The sequence below is a fragment of the Heloderma suspectum genome, chromosome 4, assembly GCF_057233095.1.
Source record: "Heloderma suspectum isolate Gila_16-S chromosome 4, 16-S_ref, whole genome shotgun sequence".
Taxonomy (NCBI): domain Eukaryota; kingdom Metazoa; phylum Chordata; class Lepidosauria; order Squamata; family Helodermatidae; genus Heloderma; species Heloderma suspectum.
Genome location: NC_139461.1, coordinates 135,101,600 through 135,127,161, shown reverse-complemented (window position 1 = coordinate 135,127,161; position 25,562 = coordinate 135,101,600). Strand labels below are relative to the sequence as shown.

The 25,562-nt window shown below is 42.6% G+C and overlaps 1 protein-coding gene across 1 annotated transcript in view; it reads right to left on the bottom strand.

Annotated features, from left to right (window-relative positions):
- CTNND2 (catenin delta 2) overlaps positions 1-25,562 on the bottom strand; it is an 861,592-nt gene that overhangs the window by 556,140 nt on the left and 279,890 nt on the right. Inside the window, exon 3 of the mRNA XM_084850586.1 lies at positions 18,199-18,311. Within this exon, the coding sequence (XP_084706712.1) occupies positions 18,199-18,311 (113 nt within the window). The remainder of the gene's footprint in view (positions 1-18,198; positions 18,312-25,562) is intronic.

Below are 25,562 nucleotides of genomic sequence, written 5' to 3'. Positions count from 1 at the left end.
GTGGACAACTTGTGGTCCCCCATATGTTTTTTGGCCTACAACTTCCATGAGCCCCAGCCAGCATTGCCAATGGTGAGGAATGATGGGAGTTGTAGGCCAAAACATCTGGAAGGCCACAAGCTGCCCACCCATACACTACACAGTAGCAAAATCAGGCTAATCACAGCATTGTTTACCCCACGGGTGTTGAATCTCTTTCAGCCTGAAGCCCGAATTCCATTTCAGTGAAGCTCTTGCGAGCCACGTTCCCATGGGGGCAAGGCAAAAATACCAAAAATACTAGCATATTTTAGCTTAAAGCTCTTAGTGCCAGCAACTAAGCCTTAGGAGAGGTATTTCAACCTTTCAGAATGGGAAAAAAACTGCACAAAAGCTGGGAAACCACAAAATGATTGGTGTTTGGGGTGAAAGAGGGGCATGGGAAAGGGATCATGGCCATTTCGGGAACCCTGGAGGACATCATTGGGATCCCAGGAGGGCCAGATTTGCTCCTTGAGGAGCAAATTTGCTCCTTGAAGGTTTTGCACCCTTCTTTGACAAGATGGAAACATCATCAGCCCGATCCTATTCCCTGCTATTGTGGCACAAAGGAAGTTGCTACTTCTCTAATGCCTGACAATGCGCAATGCTCCTACAGTGCGTACGGAGCAGGCGCAAGTAACCCAGTGGCCTCCAAATGTTTTGCACTACAGCTCCCATAATCCCTGTCCAATGGCCATGCTGGCTGGAGCGGATGGGATTTTTAGTTCAAAACATTTGGAGGATGCCAGGTTGCCTACCCATAGTATAGAGGCTCTTTCCCTGCACCGTTCCAGCTGCTATTTCCTCAGCATGGAATTCAAGAGGCACCCATACCAGAGGTATTCCCTAGTGACCGATCCTACACTCTGCTGCTACTACTCAGGAAAGCGTCAGTTCAGGCTCCTAGCAGCTAGGTTTACATTAATTATAAACTAGTGACTACACTGTCAACACTGAATATTAAAAATTAAACAGAGTTGTCTTTTCATCTGAGATGGGGGAAATGCTATTTACTGTTTTTAACACCTATCTACCCAGCCATCCTTGAGTAAAACCTGACATAGAAAATTCATAAAAAAGAGACCTAAAAGCCAGCAGCATCATGATCTCATAATGCTTCCTCTCTTCTGCTAAAGCTTGTCTGAATATTCGATTTTGGTATTTTAATCACTGTTATTTTTAAATGTCACAGTCTATACATATTTCTAATTCTTTATACTAGCATTTTGAAATTTTGCTTCTGGAGAGTCAACATCGCTAATTATTGTTTTGGAAAGACTCCCTTGGCTTTCATACTGACTGACTTTCTCAAAAGTAAATACAGATAAGGACTAACAAACAAAGATTGGGGGGGTGGAATCAAAAACCATCACAACTGAATTTACTAAGTATTATGTGGTCAATTTGTCAATATAAATAATGCAAAAATATTATATTCTACATCTGTTGCCTCTAATGAGTAGACTGCAACTATGGAGGAAAGAGAGAATTCAAGCCAATCCTTAAGACAGCCTTCTCCAACCTGGTGCTCTCCAGATGTGTTGGACTATAGCTCCCATGCTGACTGGGGGATAATGAGAGCTACAATCCAACACATCCAGAGGACACCAAGTTGGAGAAGGCAGACTTAAGTGATCATGTTGACCTGCACTTCGTGCACTTGGAACTTGGAAGGCCAGGTATGGAGCAATCCCATAGGGCCCCAATCTGATCTTTCACTCTCCCACCAGCTGCATCTGTGCCCAGTGCATCATTACTCCTCTGAGTATGCTGCAACTCGGTCATTTCATGCATTTTCAGTGGAGAACCTCCTACATTTTCGTTTCAGCATCCCCAAATGCTTTGGTTACTCCCAGCAAAATCAGGAACTGAGCCACACGAAGAACCATGCACAGAGGCTAAGGGGGAAATGGGCACAGGGATGCTGAAGATAAGCAGCAGGAGGGCCTCCACTTGATGTGCCAGGCATTCCTGAGGCGACCAGGCAATTCAGATCTAGCCAAAGCCAGCCCACCTCTGTTTCACCAAGAGCACTTGCACCTTGTTCTTGCCCAGTCAGGGCACATAGTGTCACATGCAGAGGCATGGGAAAGTACAAGCTGTCAGTCAAGGTGTGGGCAACAGGAACTTTAACACAAACTGTCTGGCTGCATGGGAATGCATGAACCACTGCAGTGGCTTTCTGTTTCGACCAGATTTCTCTGAGGAGGATGTTTCTGGGCATCTTCCTAGAGAATTTACACTTCTTTGCACTTGGCTCTATTCACATAATAGTGGGAGCTATACTTTACATCACATCATTCTGCCGACAGGTTATCCATCTAAGGGCCATTGGAGAAAAACGGAATATGGAATGAAGCTGTGTTCACAGTGCTCCATTTATTAACAGCAACACTGTAGATTAGGTAAGGAATATCAGCTAGAGCGGTGCGCAAATAGAATTTCTCCGAAATAAATTCTTAATTGGATCTCTTTTCAAAAGCAATTTCTCCTCTATTAAATTGAATGGGAATGGTAAAAAATGTGGGAGAATTTTTTGGCACAGCACTAATATAAACTCCATCTTAGCTGCCCACCTATAAAAGTTGAGAGGTATGAATGCGCCATGTTGGCGGCTGAAAAAGTGTAATCGGAGGAGACCTAAATTGCTCTCGAAGGTGTCATGAAATGGAAATGACATTAAAAGTTATCAGCTTAGCCTAGCCTAATGTTAATACACGCATTCTGAACACAACCTTGCTGCATCAGCTACACATAGCAAAGCAACAAGAGAAGACACGAATGCAGGTTTTCAATCACTGTCCCTTTGAACAATCACTCTTCAGGCATAGTCTTCCTATTCAGGAGTGTCAGGGAATGAATACACTGTTGCTTTGGCTACCCTTGCAACTAGATGACAGTCTCATTCATCAGGGAGGCAATACATGTTTTCTTCAGGTAAAAACCTTGGATTACATTCAAAGAAGCTATCCTTATTTAACTTATTTTAAAGGAAAGTTAAAACCAAAGCCTTGATGAAGTGCACTGATGGCAGAATTGTTTGATGTACCAGCCTCTCATATCATAATATAATTCTCCCAAGGCCACACGATTTATATTTTGTGGTTGTCATTCAATGTTAGAGTGCAACATTCATATTCACAATCACAGTCCCATTCTCTCTCCCCACCCATGTGATTTTTCCATAATTCTTACAAATCCTCTTCTCCCATGGAAGACAGTGGGTCTCATTAACTTGTATAGAAGACATTTAAGAGACTGCTACTGGGAAGACAACTAAGGCAGGGGCAAAGCCTTCAACCTCCACCCCTGACATTGAGGTAACTGCTGCTGGAGTGGGAAGTTCTGCCCCCACCTAAACTGTTTCCTCTGTGTCAGAAGTTAAATAAACCATTCACTTTTATGGAGCGAATATATACAACCCATCATACTGACAGGCATTTTGCTAGTCTAAAAATGATTGATGACATTCACCAGGCCCTATATGCTCTCCTTCTTGTTTTTCTAGCACAGCATGGGATGCTATGCTACACTTGCAAGAAATCCTGCAACCCCCCTGTGAAAATCAGAAGATGGCAAAAGGGGCTCCAAGGTTATGCTTCAAAGACCTGGTTGCAGCAAAAAGTAAAAGGAGCCATCTGTAGTCACAATAATTCTTAGACAAAGTGTGAATGGGAATTTCCTTTCTACTTCGCTTACATTTAAAAAAAAAATGGGGGAGGGGGGAATCTGTGGAACACTTTTCCAAGACACACCATGATGGCAGGGAATGGTAACAGCTGAAGTAGCCTTTTTTGCTTCCTCAAATGGCCCAATGCTAAACACTAGAGCTGGATATAAAAGCACATCTGCAGATTTACTCATGTGAATTAGAAACATTTTGGAAAGGAGACACTGGGATTATTTTGGAAAATGTAACACAGTTACTCCATTTAAGCCTATTCTCATTTGTGAAAAGGGCAGAGAGCTGGTCCCTTCTCCAATCCCCTCTGTAGTTATGATACGTTATGTGTCTCACTCTCAGGGCTACTTCGCATGTGGGTACACCTAAGTTATTTTCAAGTGTACTGCTAAAAATGTATGCTGTGAATGAGTTGTGATTGCAAATTATGCAAATGATTCAGGGATATAAGGGCTGCTGGCCTGTATTGACTTTCTAGTTGATGGCAATTCTGGGTTTGTCTTTGTATAATGTATGAAATGGCCCTTAAGGACAGCATCAGACATGATGGCAATGCAGGGAGAAGGATGGATAACAGGTAACTCAAATGTCTCACACTTTATGTCTGTGCTTCTCCATCACATCTGAGAGAGAGATGTGGAAGTTCTTGTGCAGACAATTTGCGCCAGGGGGGTGAGGGGGATATGAAAAACACACACCCTCAAATGAGACTGAGCCGCTTGTGCTGCCCACATCCCCTCCCCGAAACATGTCTGGAACTACTCTTGGTATATACAATTATTTTATTTTTGAAATACAATGAAACAACTCCACCTAAGCCACTCTGAGATCCTTGGAGGAAGGGTGGGTTACAAATGTGCCTAATAAATATATCATAAATTGTTAAAGCAATTATGAGTTGTATGTGATTTGACTTCTGATGCTATGGCCATTTCTGTCACTAAATGTCACTCTTGAAGAGGATGGCTGCTAATGGAAGGAGACTTTGGCAGCGCCTGCTTTAATTATTAACCATTTGATATTTCTAGTTAGGCTCACACAGTTCAGATTTTAGAATCCAGGGTCCATTAAGGAGAGCTGAGGGGAAAGAGCTGTCAGTTAAACTTGTTAATGCCGACTGGAAAGTGCATCTGTTTAGCACAGAAGGTGCTACAGGGAGCATCTTCTCAGAGCTGCACATTCTCAGGTGTGAGGCAGAGTAACGGTTCCCAGGTATAAGGCTCCCAAGTGAATGATGCTGAAAAATGCTCTTTAAAGGTGGCACTCCATGTGGAAGCCATAATGTTTGTAAAGAACGGACCAAACGGTTGAGGCTAGTTATGCGAAGTGTCACCATGCCAGTCCCGCTTTTCATGGATGGCTGACTACACTGGTGTGAGATGCTTCACATGATCAGCCCACACAATTCACTAGCTTTGTTTAGAAACTGTATGGCTAAAGCATGCCATCACCTGGAAGTGTGGTTGCTAGCACTCATGCAGAAGCCTTAGTACTGAACCAATCCTGAGATGGTTCTTAGCAGTACAAAATTTGGATTCGGTGGTTATTATGTGTTATGGACATTCAGCGTAAACCTACGTTAATGTGAATACACATTGTGTGTGTGTGTGCGCGTGCGCGCGTGCACACACGTGTGTGCATATGTGTTCTGTATTTTTAGATAAAACCTGTGCATTAGCCCTGATCAGGTCTGTGGTGCACAGGGAGGGTTTTTTTTAAGGGCCCCCCCCCCCATGCTACTCTCCATATGAAAATCACCCAACAGCTGCTATTCGCTCTGGGAGAGGAGCTGCAATTAGCTTCAAAGTGTGGACTTCCCTTAGTTTGGATTGCTCTTCTGATGTATGTATGTATTTATTTATATTTATGAATTGTTTATATTAAAGACATTTCTAAGCAATGTACAGAGGGCATTCTTGGAAATGCCTGTTGGAAAAGGTATTGGCACCTGCTTAACTTGTAGTGGGAGGAAGTTCCAGAGAGTGGGTGCTGTGACACTAAAGGTTAAAAAACTTGATCTGCTAGAGTTAAAGGGACATAATTACAGCTTTTCAAACACGCAAGCCATCAGTCTCAAAGCAATGGAAGTGCAGACCTTGAATCATTTTTACTGCTGTTAATTAGAATCTCTGTGTCTTTTCAAAATATTTTATGAAAATGTGGACCCTAGAATTTGGCACAACATACCAGAAGTGGTCTCAAAATGGTCATATACAGAAGTAAAACTGCTTCTGTTTTGACAACCTCTCCCACTGTTTGGCATGATAGATCTAAATTATTATTTTATAAAATAGCTTTGCACTGGTCATTAATGATGTTATTTGCCTACCGTGTATTGTTCATTCTTTTAGAGTTGCGGCTTTCCAGTTCCATTATGCAGGTGTTACCACGTTCCTGTTCACAAACCATTTTCTGAATTAAATCACTTGTTGCTAAGGGGCCCAGATTCACTTTACATAAATTGCCTTGCCCTCGTTATTTATCATGCTATCCATCTTCATCTGCAACATTATCATCAATGATTGTTTTTATATCTTTTTTTGTAGATCGCTGTGTTGCTGCTTAACCTCACATGGCACAAGCACAAATTCAAACAGGCTGTGAGTGGAAGTGGAACAGGATGACGTATTTCTCAGCCTTCACTAGAGAACATCCTATTAGCAACAACCCAGAGAAGGCGCCACCTTTCATCTGAAATCATCAAATGCCAGAGTGAGAATGGTAGATCCTAGCATGAGCACATCTTTCAGAAGAATTATTGTATACACTTAAAACTGGTGACATTTACAGCTGTCCAAACTGTATATTGTTCCTCACTGTAGTTAACCCAATGTCAGCTGTTATGCCTCTGCTAAAGTTAAGAGCTGAGAAACTTGGTTAGTGAGTGGCACAGGCTTTTTCTTTTTTTTTAAACCCATTCCTTTGAAGGCCAAAAACCTATGCCAAGATCTCTCACGCACACAGTTAGTGATACGCATGGTATGTTTAAATTGGTAGGATTGTTTCTGTTACTTTTTTATTTACAAAGGAAGTTGACCAAAGAACGATGGAAATGTTGGAGAGCCAGATAATAGACATGGGTCACAGATATGTACATGCATCCAGAGGTATTGTAAGCACTTCTGCAGTACACTTTTTTTCCTCATGAAATCATGAAACTACTTTTTAAACTCTCCCAAGTTTAAAATAGCAGTTTGGGGATTGGGGTAACAGTTACCAAGAGGGACTATCATGGGAGAAAAAACAGCATGCAGGCATCACAGCTAGTTTCTCTATCATCACCTCTTGTGCCAAACCCCCAACTCCTTTTTAAAGAATCTGTGGAAGTTCAGTAGAGGGAACTGCTAATCAGGAAATGTTTGAAATAATACTGTGGACGTATCCCTCTGGCATATGCTCAATAACCTTGATCCAAAGGTTCTTGTGTGCAGCAATAGCTTTTACTGGAGAAAACCATGATGAATGTTTACAACAGGGGTAAGCAACCTGGCGTCTTTCATATATTTTGGACTACAACTCCCATAAGCTCCAGCCAACATGGCCAATGGGCTGATTATGGGAGTTGTAGTCCAAAACATCTGTAGGGTACCAAGTTGCCTATCCCTGGTTTACAACATCTCCAGCTCCTTTACAAATCCATCACTGTCGCTGGAGGTGCAAGTGGCCATGGTGGCTCGGAGTGCCTTTTACCAGCTTCGGCTGGTTCGCCAACTTCCCTGCCTCTTCTGGACAGGGATAGCTTGACCACAGTGGTACAGGTGCTAGTAACCTCAATACTGGTTACCGCCATGCGTTCTATGTGGGGCTGCCCTTAAGGCTGCTCCGCTACCTAGAGCTAGTGCAGAATGCAGCAGCTTGGCTGTTGTCAGGAGCTGCCCCTTTTCAGCATGTAACTGCTTTGCTGAGGGAACTGCACTGATTGCTACAGGGCCAGGTTTAAGGTATTAGTACTAGGGTACAAAGCCCTAAACAGCTGGGGTCCAGGATACCTGAGAGAGTGCCTTCTCCTTTACCAACCTGCTTGGTCCCTGAGGTCATCAGAGGGCACGCTCCTGGTGGTTCCACATGGACCTATGGCCTGACTGGAGTCCACCAGGAGAAGAGCCTTCAGTGTGGTGGCCCCCTTTCTTTGGAACTCCCTGCCCCTAGAGGTCAGGCAGGCACCAACACTGTGTTGCTTCCAGCACCTCCTGAAAACAGCACTGTTCCAGGAGGCATTCCTTAACTGACCAGCCACGGTTTTATTGGCATTCTGTTTTTAGAAAGTATAATTTTAATATGGTGTTTTATTTGTTTATGCTTTTACTATTTTACCTTTTAGGTTCACCTCTCTGAAGCCTGTTTTAGATATGGAGCAGTACATAAATACTGTAAAATAAATAAAAATAAATAAGTTCCCCATTTGTCTTGGAAACACCGAAATAAGCGTAAGACTTGAACTGGAAGTTTCATGTTGCTGAAGTAGCGATTTTGCTGCACAGGAAATAACACTGAAAGGCAAGAGTGAAATGTTCTTATTGCCTGAATGAGCTCTCTGCTTACCCACTTTATTAAATTAACCAAAAGAAACAATGGAGGCATTTTTATATTTTACTTTTTCTTAGTTAAGCTTTAAGACTAAGAATTATGGAAGCTAATCTTAACAGTGCCCTGATAGCGCTCTTCCATAATAAATGGTAATAAGGCTACACAAAAAGAATGACAGGTGGTGGGTGAAACGTATTTAGGAAAATAGTTTTTTGAAATACATTTGATTGCTGAAGATGGAATTTAGTCAAAGTATATTCCACTAAAGCTAGCCGAAGATATTTACTGCTTGAGGTGAAGGACAAGATGGCGTCTCCCCATTTCATGTACAAAAGCTGACCATATTGGCAGTTGAACCTTAATTCAACACTGGTAGTGTGAGACAGCGTCCTCCCTGTACCTGAGGGCAGCAAGCTAGCTTAGGGGACATCTGGCAGGCTACATGGCACACACACCTCTGTCTGCTCCTGCTCAGCACCTGCTCCCTGAGGTGGCTGCCTCACCAATCCAAATGGTAGGCCAACCCTAACTTCAACTGAAAATCAGGATATGTTGGTGATAAATGCACAGTTAGCAGAACCTTAAGAAAGTTGTCCAAAACCCCACCGTATTTTAAATCTTAAGAAATATATATGGATGAGACAAAACCAAAAGAAATACATGAAACAAATATAATGCTATCTGTTGCTATATCAGGAGTTTATCTATATTAAACTCCCGATGGCTCATTTATTAAGGCACCACCTTAAACACTAAATGGAAAACAAAAATAAATCTCACTAACTGCAGTTTCCCCATGACTGAAAAATAATGTAGGAAAAGGAAAAGAGGAAAAAAGAGTGCTGGGTAGTTTTTGTGTGTGTTTGTAATCTGTTGTAAGCCAGCATGGGGATCATTTGATCAAAGGCCAAGATATGTATCTTCAAAATAAATAAATACAAATAAAATTATCTGTGATCCACAAAACAGTTAGGCTAATGTAATAAGATTTAATCCTTTGGTCCTACTGGTGTCAGTGGTTCCAAAATGGTTTAATCAAAATACATGTCAGTGCACATGTCAGGTAAATCACAAAACATGTTGTACAACTTATTCCTGTTTAACATCCTCATATGAATTTACAGAAAACTCTATTACATGTAAATCTTGCTACAAAAGCAGAATATGGTATATATCTTCTCTAAATAGCACCTCCATGCAATGAATTAGGAGCTACATTTAATCATACAGACGGTAACAAATATCCCACTTCTAACACATTTTAATATACCATAAGAAAATCCTAACTGCTGATAATTATTAATGAAGAAGGAAGAGGCTGAATGTATTTCAGGATGGCCTACTATACACTTAATTGCACATCATGATGGGTAGATGTTCTGTGACTCCTTCATGTTAATGATTTCATCTTTTCTCACCAGCAACTTGTAATAGTGATTTTCCCTAAGGACTTCATGTATTAATTTGCACACATTACTACTTGTTCACAAATTGTGTAGCAATGAATTTCCAGGTGCTATTTCCCCCCCTATTAATCAAGTTGAGGAAGAGAACTGGATAAGTATATGGCAAAGTGCTCAACCTAAATAGATCATATGTAAGAACCTTTGGAAGTGTAAGAACTGGTTATAGGTGATTTTATTTCAAAATGCTTCATTCACAATAATGCAATTTAAATGGCATAATTTTATTATTTTCACAATGATTGCCAGAAGAAAAAGGTACATCTTGCTCTCAAAATATATCTTGGTCAGTCTCCGATGGTCTTATAGGCCCCTTCCAACCCTACTATTCTATGATTCTACGATTCTATGAACCTCCACGATTGTGAAGCATTACTCTCTGGATGTTAACAGCTGGAAAAGCCACAGCTACAAAAGTGGTGCTTCAGAACATATTTTACCCACCTCGGGTAGGCAAGCGCGTTAGTTTCCCACTTATGGTACATGCCAAGAGACCACAATGAAAAAAACAAGGCTGCAGTTTCCTGTAACTGGTTTTATTTGGGTGGCTTTCTGTGCAGTCACTCAACTAGGGATAGCCAAAACTTTCTGCCTATGGTCTGTGCCACCTTTACATATTTTACCGATAATTCTGTTCCATTCTATCTCTGCATTAATCTGTCACCCAAAATATATCTAAATACACATTTTAACATGAATTAAAATGTATATTGTTCTCTCAAAACACATCATTAAATGCAAATTTTCTCTCCAAATACAGCATGGCTGGCTGGGGCATGCTGGAAGTTGTAGGATTTTTTTCTGTCTATGCAAGCATAGGATTGCTCCCTTAAAGGGTTAAGAACTGCACCTCAACATTGAGAGAAGTGTAAAATTCAGTGGATAGAGAAGTCCCAATCTGCACAGTAGTCCAAGAGGTATGGATCAGATCATTCGGTACAGGAATTCATAAAAATCCAGTTCCTCAAGCATCCTTACAAGCAATCCATCCTCCTTCCTCCACAGAGATACCACTCAAGTTTCCTTTTGATACCTCCACAGTAGTATAGGTTGGAATTGAAACCATGTTTTGTTAATCATGGACAACTCAAAACCCAACAACAAACCATGGGTTCTTTTCATGGGTTGTTTATGGTTAACAAACCATGGTTTGTTCATACAGCTGCATTCACACAACATAACAACCCACAGTTCACCCACATTCAACCCATACTCATCCTTGAATGTGTGAACCCAGCCACTGACTGCTGTTATGGTTAAAAGGTCGTTCGCTTATAAAACAAACAGATACAATGACTGTTTAAACTGTTCTGATGACATTCATATAGGTATTAGGAAGTATAATACCTATACAGTAGGAAGATAGCAGATAATATATTCTTAAAAAACTTTTTGTACTAAATCTGAATACATAAAAGAGTGGGATTTTGAATCCCACCCACACTGAGATTTGAAATGGCATCTCTAGTAACAGATTTAAAACAAAGAAATGAAGACACACTTCTGCTATTAAGAATCATTTGATTTGGGGTGGCCATTGTGAAGGTCAGTTGTATAGTAGGGTTTTAGAAACATTCATGGCATATTATCACACTACTTAACTTGCTCTCTCTGGCTTTCTGCATTGGAAAAGTTAGTTTTAATTATGTAGTGAATCACCAATAACTATATACAATGAATTTAATCTCTTTTTCTAGTGCATTCTAACAGAACCAGTAAAAACAATATAGATACTGAAAAGAAATAAATATTTCCAAACTTAACACCCTTTTAATCAACCAAGGCTTTCAGATACAATAGAAGAAGAGACCATAATTCTATCATTAAAAGTGTAGAGCTTACTGTAATAATTAGCCATCAGGGGATTTCCAGTGTATCTGTAGCCTCTCTGGCAAAATAAGTGTTATTACAAGCACTGCACAAAAATAGATTTATGACTATATAATTTTTATTCCCTCCCCACAATACTCTGGGCATCCTTTCTAGGGATTTAAATGTGTCTAAGTTCTGGAACATCTGTGTTTACTCTGTTAGAAAACCATAAATTGCATTGTATAGATTAAAAAAGGCACAACACTTAATGCTGAACACTTGAGGATAACTCATTACCAAAGAAACTAAAGATGTTAAAAAGATAATGGATATTTGATAATGTGGCAATTCCTGTAATGTGTTCATTGACTTCCCCTCCTCTTTCCCTGCATTATGGATCTAAGCCTCCTGCTGCTCCATTCATTTCAAAATGCCTTGCATCTGTACAATACTGAGAATAAGGATGTTACGGCTGTAGGCCTAGCATGGAGCTGGTTTATACTGTCATACCATTGTCTCCTCTGCAGCATCTGAAACAGGAATCTTTTCAAGCTCTGCTACCTGCAATCCTTTAAACTGAAGATAGGATTGAACCTGGGTCTTTCTGCATGCAAAGCATATGCCCTATCACTGACCCTCCTCAAATCATGTATTCTAGGACTACTTGTGCAATGTTTCGGCTATGTTGGATGTGCTTGCCTGAATTCCCAAACTTTGGCAGCTACCTAGCCCGTAATTCGTAATCTCTGACTTACTGTTATGCTGTTGTTGTGTCATTTGAGCGCTATTCCACTGATTTTAGATCCACCCTGGGTGAAGGGGGGGAGGTAGAAATATCCTAAGAAGACTCCTGCATGTGCCTAAAATGGCAGCCACTATCCTTGAGGATGACCAAGGCTTTCTGGTGGCTCTCAAAGAGATTTCTAGGGACAACAAGGTCAACGATGAGTTAAAAGATGGCATATCAGCCTTGGGATCTGATATAATGGGCCTAAAATCTTCTCACCCATTCAAGGAGATACTTGTGGAAGCTGAGAGCCACATTTCCATTTCAGAGAACCACAATGGAAGACTTCCTTAGTAGTAAAAAGGTTAATACTCTAGAAGTGGATGTCTCATCCTATGGAGCAATAAGTAGGAATGATGGAGTTTAGTGTGCAAGAAACAGTATCCTACATCAGACATTAAGCTATTGTTTCCTAGAGATTCCATGATCTAGGAGGCTATAAATTTGTCCTGAGGAGACTGAATAAGATGCAGCAAAGCATCTGTGAGTACTTAGCTCACATAGTAGAATACTAGAAGAATTGCACTGAAAGAGTATAATGAGAAATGGTTACAGTAACTAATCCAGTTACCCTGTGCATCTTCCTAATCCTCTACACTACTCTAGATGTAGACATTTCCTGACACTATCTTTCTCTTCCTATTAGCAGACCTCCCATGAGTCAAGTGCTATACTTGCAGGACAGCTGTATTGGGTAACATCTAACTGGACTGGGTCTTTGATACAATATAAATATATTAAAATTTTGGGGGACAAATATACATCTGATAGTCTTTGCCTATGTGTAGAAATCATGTGTTTTAGATGTCCTTTCCCCATAATTAATGGCTTCTTGTGCATCCAAGAACAAATTCTAAAGCCTTTTTGTTCATAATTATTGTTTCTACGCAATAACTTTTCCCTAGTTATGTCATCCTTTCCTTTAAAAAAATGTGTTCCATGCTACAACTTAGTCTCCACTTCCATGATAAAATAATCAACTTCATAGTTTCCAAAACTCCAATGTCTAAAAAATCACCAAGTCTCTTTTTAAACCATTCAGTAGAGCTCTTCATAATAGCTTTATTATGCCTTTGTTCTGATTCACAAAGAGTCTCCAACACTGAATCCCATGGTAACTGATTTTCCTCATGAGTAGGGTTGTAGCAGCATACAAATGGATAAGCCTTATTATGACACTGAGTCCATCTCCTTTTAAGTGCCAGTTCTAGTCCCACTGTGCATTTCACATCTTGCCAAAGTCAAGAAGGCAAGAAAAGCACTAGCCAAAAGTAAAGAGATGCAAAAAAGAAAAGAAAAGATCAGTTCCAGATTCCAAAGGAAACACTCAATTCAATATGTGATCCTTTCCTAAATTAGCAAGAAAAGAAATCAGTTTTCATCAGCTTGATACTGTATAATTAAAGTGAGTGTGGATGGCTAACTGCTGTGAAAGGCACTACAAAATTATAAAATGATTATATAATGTAGTGAGAGGTCAGACTCAGGATTTTCATCTTCATTCCAGCCTGGCTTGTGTTGCAATGAAATTTACCAAGCATTTATCAAAGTATTAGAACTCTGAGAGTATGTGTCAATCCTCTCTACTTTTACACTGCAGAAAACTGAAAACAATATATCACCTGTATTGTTATTACCATCTTGAGATCTCACAGAGTCAAATATAGGGTATGATTCATTATAATACAGTGGGACCCTCCTATATTCGCTTTACTTACTTTGCATGCTCTGCTACAATATGCTTCCTGCATTGAGCACGGGGTTGGACTCGATGGTCTTGTAGGCCCCTTGCAACCCTATGATTCTATGATTTCTGTGTGTGTGTGTGTGTGTGTGTGTGTGTGTTATATATATGTATAGAAGAGGGAGAAGCAGCAAGCAGGGCCACGCCACCTGTTCAGGTGAAAAACAAGCAATTTTGGGATCCTCTTCCTCTCTTTCAACTGTTTCCATTCCAGCTGGTTGTGATAATAAGATCAATAACATCTGGTTGCATTACTGCCCTTACATGTGCATTACAGCTGGTCGGAATAAGAACCTCGTAAAATTACAAATTGGTACCTGAGTTTTTTTGCTTTGCTTCTGCGCAATCCTTTTTCTTTTAATGCCACATCTTTTTAGATTCTAAGCCTGTCTTGTTTTTATGAATTTGTAAACCGCTCTGGGAGCCTTTCTAGCTGAACAGCAGGGAATCAGTGGTCTATCTACCTGCCTGCCTGCCTGTCTACAGATATACTCACATACACACACACACACCCCCATGTAAACCTTTGTGTCAAAAACACTGCCACAATACTGCAGTTGTACAAGGAAATGCCTATGATTTAGAGTTGGTTCATTTCTCAATGTCACTTACATCTTCTTCCGTCCTTCCTGTGTTTATAACATAATATACATTGGTTAAGAAATCTAAGCATACTCCTGAAGTGAAGTACAGTCACTGATCTTATTAACTTGGTGGCTGTGCCGCTATCACAAAGATGTAAGGTAGTGGGCATAAATAGAAGCACAATATCTTATCTCGCTATCTTATGAATATTTTTGAATTCTCTTTAGAATACTCATTACTGAAAAACTGTATTTTGCATTGTGTTGATTGAAGGACAACATTTTGCCTACCCTGCTCAACACAAAGTATTCGTACAAAAGTCTTGGGAATAATAGTGGGTTTTTTCAATGATAAAAAAATCCCCCATGCATAACAGCTACACTCTTTGTTCCTTTCTGAATATGGTTTGTCAAGAATTGAAGCTGTATGCTGCCAAGCAGTCTACGTCCTGGCTCATAAAACTCTGTGAAAATCCTAATTTGTGCTGCTTTACTATATGTCTGTTAAACATTCACAAAATCATAAATGAATCTACTTAACCATGTAGACAATATTCCCTCAGTAAGGAAAATAATGATCCATTTTCTTGCTGATATTTATCAAAAATATTAATACAAAGTTTCTTTAGTAATTGATTCCCAATATTCAACAGCTCAATCTGATCTAGCTTCAAAGTAAGAACAACTCGCTCTTTAACAGAAAGTAACCCTCCTCCTCTTCCTTCCCTCCACAATGGTTTTCCAATTTTTAAAACCTGTCAAGGGCTCCTTGGAGGCCTCTCTCAGTCTAATCTAGTAGCCAAGTCCAGACACGGACAAATGGATTCTTTTCAAAGCTTTATTCCTCTTTTACAACTTAACAACTCTACCGTTAGCAACTAGATATGAGCAGCACAGTACCTATGCCCTAAGTTGGAACAGTTGGTCCCCGTTTGAAAGGGAATTACTGGCAGACCCCTGAACTTAAGGACTAGGGAGAATCCCTCCCCTTTTCCCTTGGATCCTCTGGGCACAGCCGTTGTTTGCACGCCAACCGGGCACTATGCCTCCTTTCTGCACCCTCCATTTGGCGCCGCTCTCTGCGTCGGCGTCACGCATCCACCAAGTCTGCTTCCCGCGCTCTGTCACTCCCTGGACTGCTATCTAAGCTAGGAATGCTGGTGGGAGGAATCTCCGTCAGCTCTTGGCCCTGGGAAAGAGGAGCGCGCTCCTCTCCCAGGAGCAACTGCTCTTCCTCAGAATCAGAACTACTCTGGGATTCTATGGGCTCAGTGTCCACCCTGACAAAACCAGTAAAACTGGAAATTACAGGTATTGACTAAGATTGAGCTGACTTGCGTGCACATGTGTGTGCCTTTTGTGAACACTTGTTGCAGCTGCAAAAAGTGCCCCTTCTCATTTTTTGTGGAGGGAGGTAACACTGAAAGGGGGCAAAAGTGTTCCATCATTCACAATGAAGGCAATGAAATCAGTGAAGATTGTCTTCACTCTGAAATGGTTTTCTTTGCCATCAATAGCCTTGTTCAGACATAACGCTTAATTATGGTTTAGTGTTAGGTGAAGAAGCCTTGAATTGATCAGCTTCCCACCACTCCGACACTTTTCCTCCTCTGGTGTCACTGTGAGGAGGAGAATGGAAGCTTTCACTTCCATTTTAAGTAACCACAACTTATTGTTATATCTGAACCCAAACAAACTGTGTTTAGTCTTAACTATGTTTTAGAGAAAGAAGCAACCTTCATAAGACATTGAAACAAGCCAACTTCAAACCATGGCTTATGAAGGTTGCTTCTTTCTCTAAAACTTAGTTAAAATCAACCAATATTTAGTCTTTGGACATTATGATAAACTGCAGTTAATTAAAAATCTGAGGAAAAGCTTCTGATCTCCCCCTTGTGGCCATACCAGAAGAAGTATGGGGAAGGGGGAGCACAAAAGCCCAAGGTTTCTGCATGTAACATTAAACAGTAGTTTAGTTTTATGCCCAAAACAGACCTGAGGCATTGTCTGATTCTAGTTTGAAGGAGCCTGTAAAACTTCATTTCCCCAGCTTGGTCATCATAGGAAACTGTGATTTAAGAAACCAAGAGTGTTTTGCTAAAGTTGAGTGCATGAAGTGAGGAAAGAAGAGGTGAGGAGAGGAGGGAGCACACAGGCACATGGCTCATTCTTGGGCTGATAAACCATGACTTATTAGATTGGGACCTCTACATCTGAACAGCGTCCTTTTCAAAGGAAATTTCTGAGGTGATACTTGGTATTTCCAAGCAAACCAGCATATATATTCAACAACATTTTAAAGAATGAAGCAATTTCTGAAAGTGAGAGTTTGGAATGATGGGAATAATGAAATCTGAGCAGTATGTCTTCCTAGAGATAAAAACTTCTATCTACCACAGAGATCAGATAATTTTGCTCCTGTTGCGTACAATGTTTGGGGAAAATGTACATTTGTGCACCTTAACAAAATAAACAATAAAGCTACAGGACCCAATACACACATTTAAGTAACAGATTGGCAATATCTTGAAACCACACTGCAATCCTTTTGAAACACTTCCTGCAATTGCAAAATTCAAGATAATTATTGCTTTTAAAGGATTTTGTCTGATAAGGAATTATCATGCAATTATTTTTTATTTTCCAGGTCTCTCAAATTCCCAGCATTTCATCCCATCTACTAGGAACTTGGTTTTCTGAATTACTTGCAAATTTGGCTCCATGAAGTGTCTGTCTTATTAGCCAATAACTGGACGATTTTATCTGTCAACTTCTTATTAATATTACATAAATTTTCAGTCATGAAGAAATGTTTACAGGATCACCTAGTGTGCATTCAGCTCTCTTACAAGAATGCAAGAATAAATTTACTTTAAAAGCCTAATCAAGCCTTCATCCAAGCAACCTAAGAAACTAACCTAAGTTTAGTATTCCATGCAGGTCTCTACACAGACTGCACCTTTAAAAAGTGAAATCTAATAGCAGCATTATAACTCTGCATATAGAATCATGCTACTCACTTTAAAATTGAACATTATTTAATTATTTAGCACAGATACTAGAAAAACCAAATTTCAGGATATTACAGTTAAAACCATACATATTTTAAGAGACATAAATAATTTCTCTACTAAAATGATCCAACTGGAAAAATGACCAAAAGGTTATCTAATAATATGTTTCCCCATAATTATGTTTGTGTGACAGTAAATGACCTGGAGCGCTCTCTGCATTTCTATATTCTACAGAACTGCATTTATTTTTCACACTGTTTTCTTAGCCCAGTCCTTGAGAAAAAGGAACTAAATCTAGCAGATTCATAAGTCGTGCTATTTCATCACCTCTGTAGTTTTCACAGCGAGTATTTTTGCTATCAGTTTTTACCCAAGGTTCATTATCAGGTAACACATATAAAGTAATATCAAGGTAACAAAAACAATTTTGTCTCTCTGCTAAAAATCTCAGGGGGAATCCCCCCGCCTCAAGTATGCAGCATGTCACAGGATGATTAATAAAATTCATTACTAACGCCAATCAATTATGGAGAAACAACAAAGTGACTCTCATACAATACCTACCTAATGCTGTTCATACTTCCAGTCTCAGATCCAAGTTTACATCTCTCCAGCTGGCTGGCTACAATCTGGCGTTCAGCTTCAAGTTCTCGTGTAAGCCTTTCAAACTGTAACTCCTGAAAGACAAAACACCGACATTCATGTTATGGTCTTGGTGAAATGCTTGGTAATAGAGAGCTTGCTTGCTTGTTACAGGCGTTGGGATAACTCCCTCTCCTTTCTCTCCCACATGTAGAGTCACCAAGGTTTGATCTAAAAAAAAAAGCCTGCTGAGCCAATGGGTAGAGCTGAGTGAGGCCAGGGGGACAAGCCATGGTGGACAACATGGCAGAAACTCACAGTTCATGGGTGGTCCTGGCAGAATCTGGCATGTCCCAGGCAAGACTGGTACATCTAAGGACAGGACCAACCTTGTGGAATACCCTCTATAGGGAGACCCACCTACAGCGATAACACAAAACACGTTCATGGCTGAGCTGCTTGAATGTTTTTATTCTCCTCTTCTGCTTTTGAGTTGGGGCTCATTCCCCCTTGTGATGTGCTGGATTGTTCATATTGGGTTAGATCCAGGATCTGTCTTCCATGGACGGAAGACCTTTGCTTACAGAGGATGCCTCTGCCCAGTTTCCAGGGAACTCCTCCCAGCCCAACCTTCACCCAAAGCAGCAGGGTCCCCAGTCCTCTGTGTAGCATTTTCAGGTGGCTAGAGGACCTGTTGTGGAGAGGCGGGGACAGGGAAGTCTGCTTCCACCAGCCAACTTATACACACCTAAATCTGGATCCAACCCAATATATGGTTCTGTATTTCTGCTGTTAAATGAAGCTATTGTATTTTCATTATTCATGCTTATTATTTTAATGTTGTAATTTTATGTTATGTTGCAAACTGCTCTGATTTCTATTAAAAAAAGAGTGAGGTAGATTTTTTAAAAAAACAAACCTCACTGGGCCAGTTTGCACAATCACCACCACCCATCATGGCTTATTTAAGCCACAGTGGGTTGTGGCACGTGTGGGTGGCCATTTTGAATATTCAGCCCATGGCAGGGAGTTGCCATGGTTTGTTGTGTCATCCGAACCTGGGCGGTAAGGGTTGTTTCAGAGTTAAACAACCCTCAAATGATCCTACAACAGACTGACAAGATGTGGCCAGGGTCTGAGTAGGCAATCTGGTGCCCACATGCGCAACGGCTTGTGGTGATTATGCGAACCAGACCAATGACACAACAATGCACAGTGGGTTGTCACCTGGTTTGTTTCATTATGGGTTGTGTTGTGTGAACCCACCCAGAGAGCTTCAGCTATTGGGCAGCATAGAAATGTAAGAAATAAAACAAAAAAATCCCTGGCTTAATCATGGGTAGTTAATCATGGAAAACCACACTGACAACCCATGGCTTATTGTTGGGTTGTTCATGGTGGCTTGTTTTCAGAGTGGCTTGTTGTGATGTGTGAACCCTTCACCGTGGGTTGTGCACGACTTGTTCAAAAGGGCTACAGTATCGCCTGGCAAGAGTGGCAAAAAACCTGACCATTCCTCATGACTTGACTTGCTGAACTCTGCCAGGCAATAGCGTGCGCTAGTGCCCCCTCCTTCCTTCCTCGTCAGTGCCCTCCGCCCTTCCTCCTCCAGCACTTCCCTTGACAGCAACCGGCTTTTCCCCCCTAGTGAACCGAGTTTGTCTTATCTTCACTGAGTGACCTTGAAGAAAATGGCTATTCTTCTGAGTTTTGTGGTGTCTGCATTGCACCCTATCTCAAAACAATCCTAAATTTTTGAAAGGGTTCTGTGCATTGAACTTCTCTTCTGGAACAGAAGAAACTACAGAAGTAGCTCCACCCTTAATCCTTTATACATCCTGTCTTTGCTCCTTAGGATGGCTTCCCTCCTTAGTAACCAGACCCGTAATCTACCATCCAGCCTAACTCCCTTTTCTGTGCATGGGAACTGGTGGGTTGACAGTTGTCCCCCAAAATGGAACAGTTCACCCCTCAACCGTGTTTCCATTATTTCCAGCTGCTGTAACAGGCAGATTTCACCCACGGCTAGGCAAGATCCTGGATTCCCGAATGGAACAGGTGGAGAAGGAGGCTGACAACTGAGCCTCACTATTCTCACCCACTCCTGATCTCTTCACACAAGCATTACAAGACACAGAGCTATTGGCACTGGCGGCATGCCAAGAACGCCAAAGGCACAGCCAGAGAATATGCGCTAAGTTCTAAACTGATGAGCAAATAGGCATATTTATTCACTGACCTCTCCTGCGCAGTGCGAGGAAAAGCTGCACAGGCTGTATAAGTTAAGAGAAATTACCATACACAACAAGAGGTCTGGCATTTTTATGACAAAAGCGACTATCCTGCTTGACAGGAGGGATGGCACACTTGGCCACATGCGTGGCAGCGGGCTTCCCTTGCCACACCTGCCCAAAGTCAGACATCGTCCCATGAAAACCTGCCTTTCCCCAACCCGTGATTCCTCCTTGCTGACTCCAGGCACGTCAAGGCAAGTGTCTGCACAAAGAGAGGGTCCCTTGAAGATTGAACCCTACATGGCTAGTATGCCAAAGCAGCATCACATTCCATCTGCTACTGTCTCCATACTCCCCAAAGCTGCCCTCCCCAGATGCTTTGTACTGAGCTGTTTGCCCCATAGTGTGCCCTGTGAGTTCCTCACTGTTGCCCCTGAAAGCTGCCTGTTCTACATCAGGGACAAGCAGCCCCACAACCTACTCTTCCAGTACAAGCAATCCCACAAACTTGTGCTCAGCGCTCAGAAAAGCTATCCAGGCCTCATGGCCAGCCTCTACCAGAAGCATCCTCTACGACAAAGGGAGGAGGTGCTAGATACCGATGGTCCTCTAAGTTATGCTCAGAGGGTGGCTCGTTTAAGGAACAAGCAGAAAACTGACTGTGTGCAGCTTGCTGGGGCTTTCTGTTCCACCTGTTCCAGGCCAGCTGCAGAGCAGATGGCTCCAAGCAGTGTCTGCCCTGCAAGCCCAGGCTGGGATGGAAGAGGAAAGCCACCAAGGTAGAGGGAGTCAGGACTGAGCCCAGGCCCTCTATTTTGGTTTCGGACTCTGATTCAGAAACGGAGTAAGAAGAAGCCCAGCGGGGACAGGGTGTGGAGGAGGAAATTCCCCAAGATGCCTCAGGAGCCAGCAAAGAACCTTCCCAGAGGCTTATTGTCAAGGAGAAGGGAAGGAGGATCCCTGCTGCCGGGACCGGCCCCAACCTCCCAACCCCAATCCCGGGATCCCCTTCCCAAAAACAGGACTGGCCAAACCTGGCCTTTCAGTCCCCCCAAATATCCAGTAGCCACCCTCATAGGCCAAGAGGCACTGAAATTAGCACTGAAGTTATACAGAGAGATCACACCAACTAAAGGTTGGATAAAGGTTTATTAAGATCAACATAAACCGGTAGAGGGAAAGGGAAGAATGGAAGTAGCCAGTTACACAGAGGGTACAAAGCGAAATCACTTAACTATAAACAAAGAGCTTCAGGAACGTACACACAAGCAAAATAATAAATCTACCTGGCCTATCTTTACATACCGAAGCATGGATCTCCCTGGATAGAAACCAGCCGTCTGCAGGTCCAGGACCACCTGGATGCACCATGCCTCGACCTCAGCCCACTTTTAAAGCGGTGGCAACCCAGGGCAGATTTTGCTCCAGCCAATCGCTGGCTCAGCCCCTGGGTGGACCACCCTGGCCTCCAAGAGGCTGGAACTCCCCAGCTGCTGGCACTTCCTATTTAGCAAGGACTGCGTCTGGCCTTGGGCAAAGGGCCGAGGAGCCTCTAGATTACACACAATCCCAGCTCAGGTGGTTACCTCTAATGTGACCGCCTAACCTGATCTTATGGCGGAAAGCAGGCCATTATCCTTGACACTTATCGAGGAGGAGGGCCTGGCTCAGAGACCGTCTTCCCCTTTCCCCATTGGAGCCCAGGTATTGTTGGAGGGGGAGGGGACTTCGGGATCAACATATGCCAGAACTTGCCACCAAGTTAAGCAGGCAGAATTGAGAGGAGGAGGAGGGACACATCACATCAGATTGGCTGCCTGTCACAAGTTGAATTGGGAGGATTCTCCCTGAAGGCAGGAACTCAGAAAAAGCCAGCTGAGCACCGTGGGAAACCTGTCCAGAGTTGAAAAGGCAACTAACTGGGTTTCAGTAGCTCTCTTACCAAGAGACTTATCTTGCAAATTAGTTTTATCTTATCTAGCAAACTAGAGGACAGTTCTAAGCTTTTGTAGTCCTACAAAGGTGAACAGGTGCTATCAGCTGAATAAGGAATTTGTGGATTGCACGTGAGTCTCTGCTGTCTCAATACTCAAGAGGAGGGCTTAGCATCTCTTACAGAAGTGCAGCTTCAGATTAGCTTCCCCCCCAGTCCCCCCCCCATGTAATGCATGGTCCTGCTTGTGTTATCTTTGCTGTCTTCACCTTTTCCTATTCTTCAAGAAAACAAAAGTATCAAGGGAACAGTTTGAGCAGGTTTCCAGCCAAGGACAATTCTAGCCCACCATACGCAACAATGCTGTGAGTGTAGCCATGGCTTTTCTCTTCAGGGGGTGGGGGGGGATGCTTCACTTACATGTTAGGCACCACGGATGCCAGTAATCCCATGGGGAGCGAAAGTGCTCACTGGCAGCGAAGGATGTCGCCTGAGGCAGAAAGATGCATTTGCACATGTGGCATTAGTAGCGCAGTGGCATGGAGAGGGGCTTGGGCAATCACCGCATATTCAGTAGAAATAACAGCTGCACGTTCCTCTCTTCTTTTCTCTTCCCCTTCCCTCTCTCATTTCCCATTCCCATCTCTTTTCTACCCACCACCACCCACTCTCCCAGTCTAACTCTACTGCTCTGCAGGTACCTCCAGCAGAATGAACATACATCTTGGGGGATGAGTCAAGATGTGCTTGCTGCAGCCTGCAAACTCATCAGGTTAGAGAGTGAGGTATTCAGGCCATGTCAGCACATGGTTGCAGTTGGCTTACACTGAAGTAATGCACATGTTTGTGCTCAACCTTTCCCCTCCCCCTTGCCCCTGCTACCCACTGCTTGATTCTCTACCAAAAGTGGAACTCGGGCCATTTCTTTTAGTCTGCTAACACTTTCACTCAGCCACCTACCTCCCCAGTAGCTATTTCCACTCTGAAACTGAGCCAATCAGCCTTCACTCCTGCCATGCTTCAGCTTTCCCCCGCCTCCTTCCCTTCCTCCTCTCCTCCTGTCTCCGGAAGTGTAACTTTGTGATCCCTGTCTACTACCATTATGCATGTCAAATGAAAGGTGAAGAGGCAGATACGGTTGAGAAAGCTGCTATTGTTGCCACTATACAAACTGCTCTACAAATCCTTATGGAAAACCATGACGACTACCATGAGCTGTTTCAGAGAGCAGATACAGTAATGAGAATAAGCATACCCGTAAAAAAAAAAGGTTGGCTATGACGCTGCACAAACTGGCATTCAACCTGGGCTACCTCCTGCTCAGTACCGTCTTTGGAGATGGAAATCAACAGCCATGACACTTCCATATTCTGGAACTCACTGGTGCCACATAAGCTAGCCATAGGCACATTCTTCAGTCACCCCCCTATGATGGTGAACAGCTTCCCCATATGCCTCTTCATCCTGGGTGATCAGGCTTTTGCGCTTCAACTGTAGTTCATGGCACCATACTATGCTCTGAGGATGCCGAGAGAGAAAAAATGTTAACTACTACCACAGCCAGGCAAAACTCGAGGTGGAGTGAGCATTTGGGTGACTAAAAGTACGTTGGCACTCCCTTTACACACTTCTGGATGTGGAGGAAGACCTAATTGCAAATGTCATCATTGCACACTGCGTCCTCCACAACATCTGCAAATCCAGGGGAACATGCTTCTGCAGGACAAGCTCCGGCTGCCTGAACAGTCTCCCTCAGTCCCCGGCAACGTCAGCCCACTCCACACCCTCTGAATCCACAGTCGGAAACAGTGCCATGACATGAAGCTCAAGCGATCTACTCAACTATTGCTGACTACATGTGGGACCATTACCCCCATGTCATCCGTGGCTAAGAACTGTGGTTTAATCTTCCAGGAATGCCTGCTAATGCCTGTCCCCAACAGACATGGTTTACTTTCTAGCATACCCCATATAAGCATTTTCCCTGTGAAACCATATCAGTTGCTAGCATACTCCATATAAGCAATTCCACCCTTCTATAGGCATGCTTTGTTTATTATTTGCCCTATAGGACTTGCTTGGCTGCCTTGGCCATACAGGTGAACCCTATATTACTTCCCTGACAGCATGCTATATAAGCCTAATACTGCCTGCTCCCCATAGTAGTATACAACTTGACTGCCTACCTCATATATATTACTACCTTGCACCCTGCAAGTGTTTTCCAAGCTGCCCAGAAACTTGCCTATTCGAGGTATCTAAGCTATGTAAGCCAATACATTTTTTGGCTTAGTGGTTAAGACGCTGAACTGCAGACTGGAAGGTCGGCAGGTCAGCAGTTCGAGACCCGAGTGCTGCGTGACGGAGTGAGCTCCCGTCTTCAGTCCCAGCTCCTGCCAACCTAGCAGTTCGAAAGCAAGAAATTGCAAGTAGATAAATAGGTACCGCCTCGGCGGGAAAGGTAACAGCGTTCCGTGCACCTGGGTGTTCAGTCATGCCGGCCACATGACCACGGAAGCGTCTTTGGACAGCGCTGGCTCTTCGGCTTAGAAACGGGGATGAGCACCGCACCCTAGAGTCGGACACGACTGGTTGGGGACACCTTTACCTTTTTACATTTTTTATTGGAAAAGGAAACCCACATCAGGTGCTTGTTTTGTGTTGTACCACATCTATATATGGCATCTATATATGGCACGTGCGCGCATATATATGGCATCTATCAATGGAGGTGCTTTGCAACAGAAAGGGATGAGAAATCTCATCACTATGGGAATATGGACTGCAGATGACAGGACAGGAGTACATGGAGGGGGGAGGACTTGCTTGGTAAGAAAAGGATCCAGTGGCGTTGGGGGGGAAGCAACAAGCACAGCGGGGGAAGCAAACAGTGGCAGATGCTTCATTACTGGTAAGGGTTCAGGAAAACTTGAGAGGAAATCAAATAGCACAGATGGGGCATGTGTGTCTATTGGGGTGGAGACAAGTGGCAGTGAGGTGGAGGGTGGAGAAGGAGAAGAAGCCAGGGTGAATGAAAGCCAGTTCTCTGACAGGTGCAGCAAGCCCAACGCTGACCCAGATTGAAATGCCATGAAAACCTTAACAACAACAAAAGTGTCTGTAATGGGAGTGCCTAGCATATGTCAATGATCACTCTCATAAAATAATTAGACATCTGC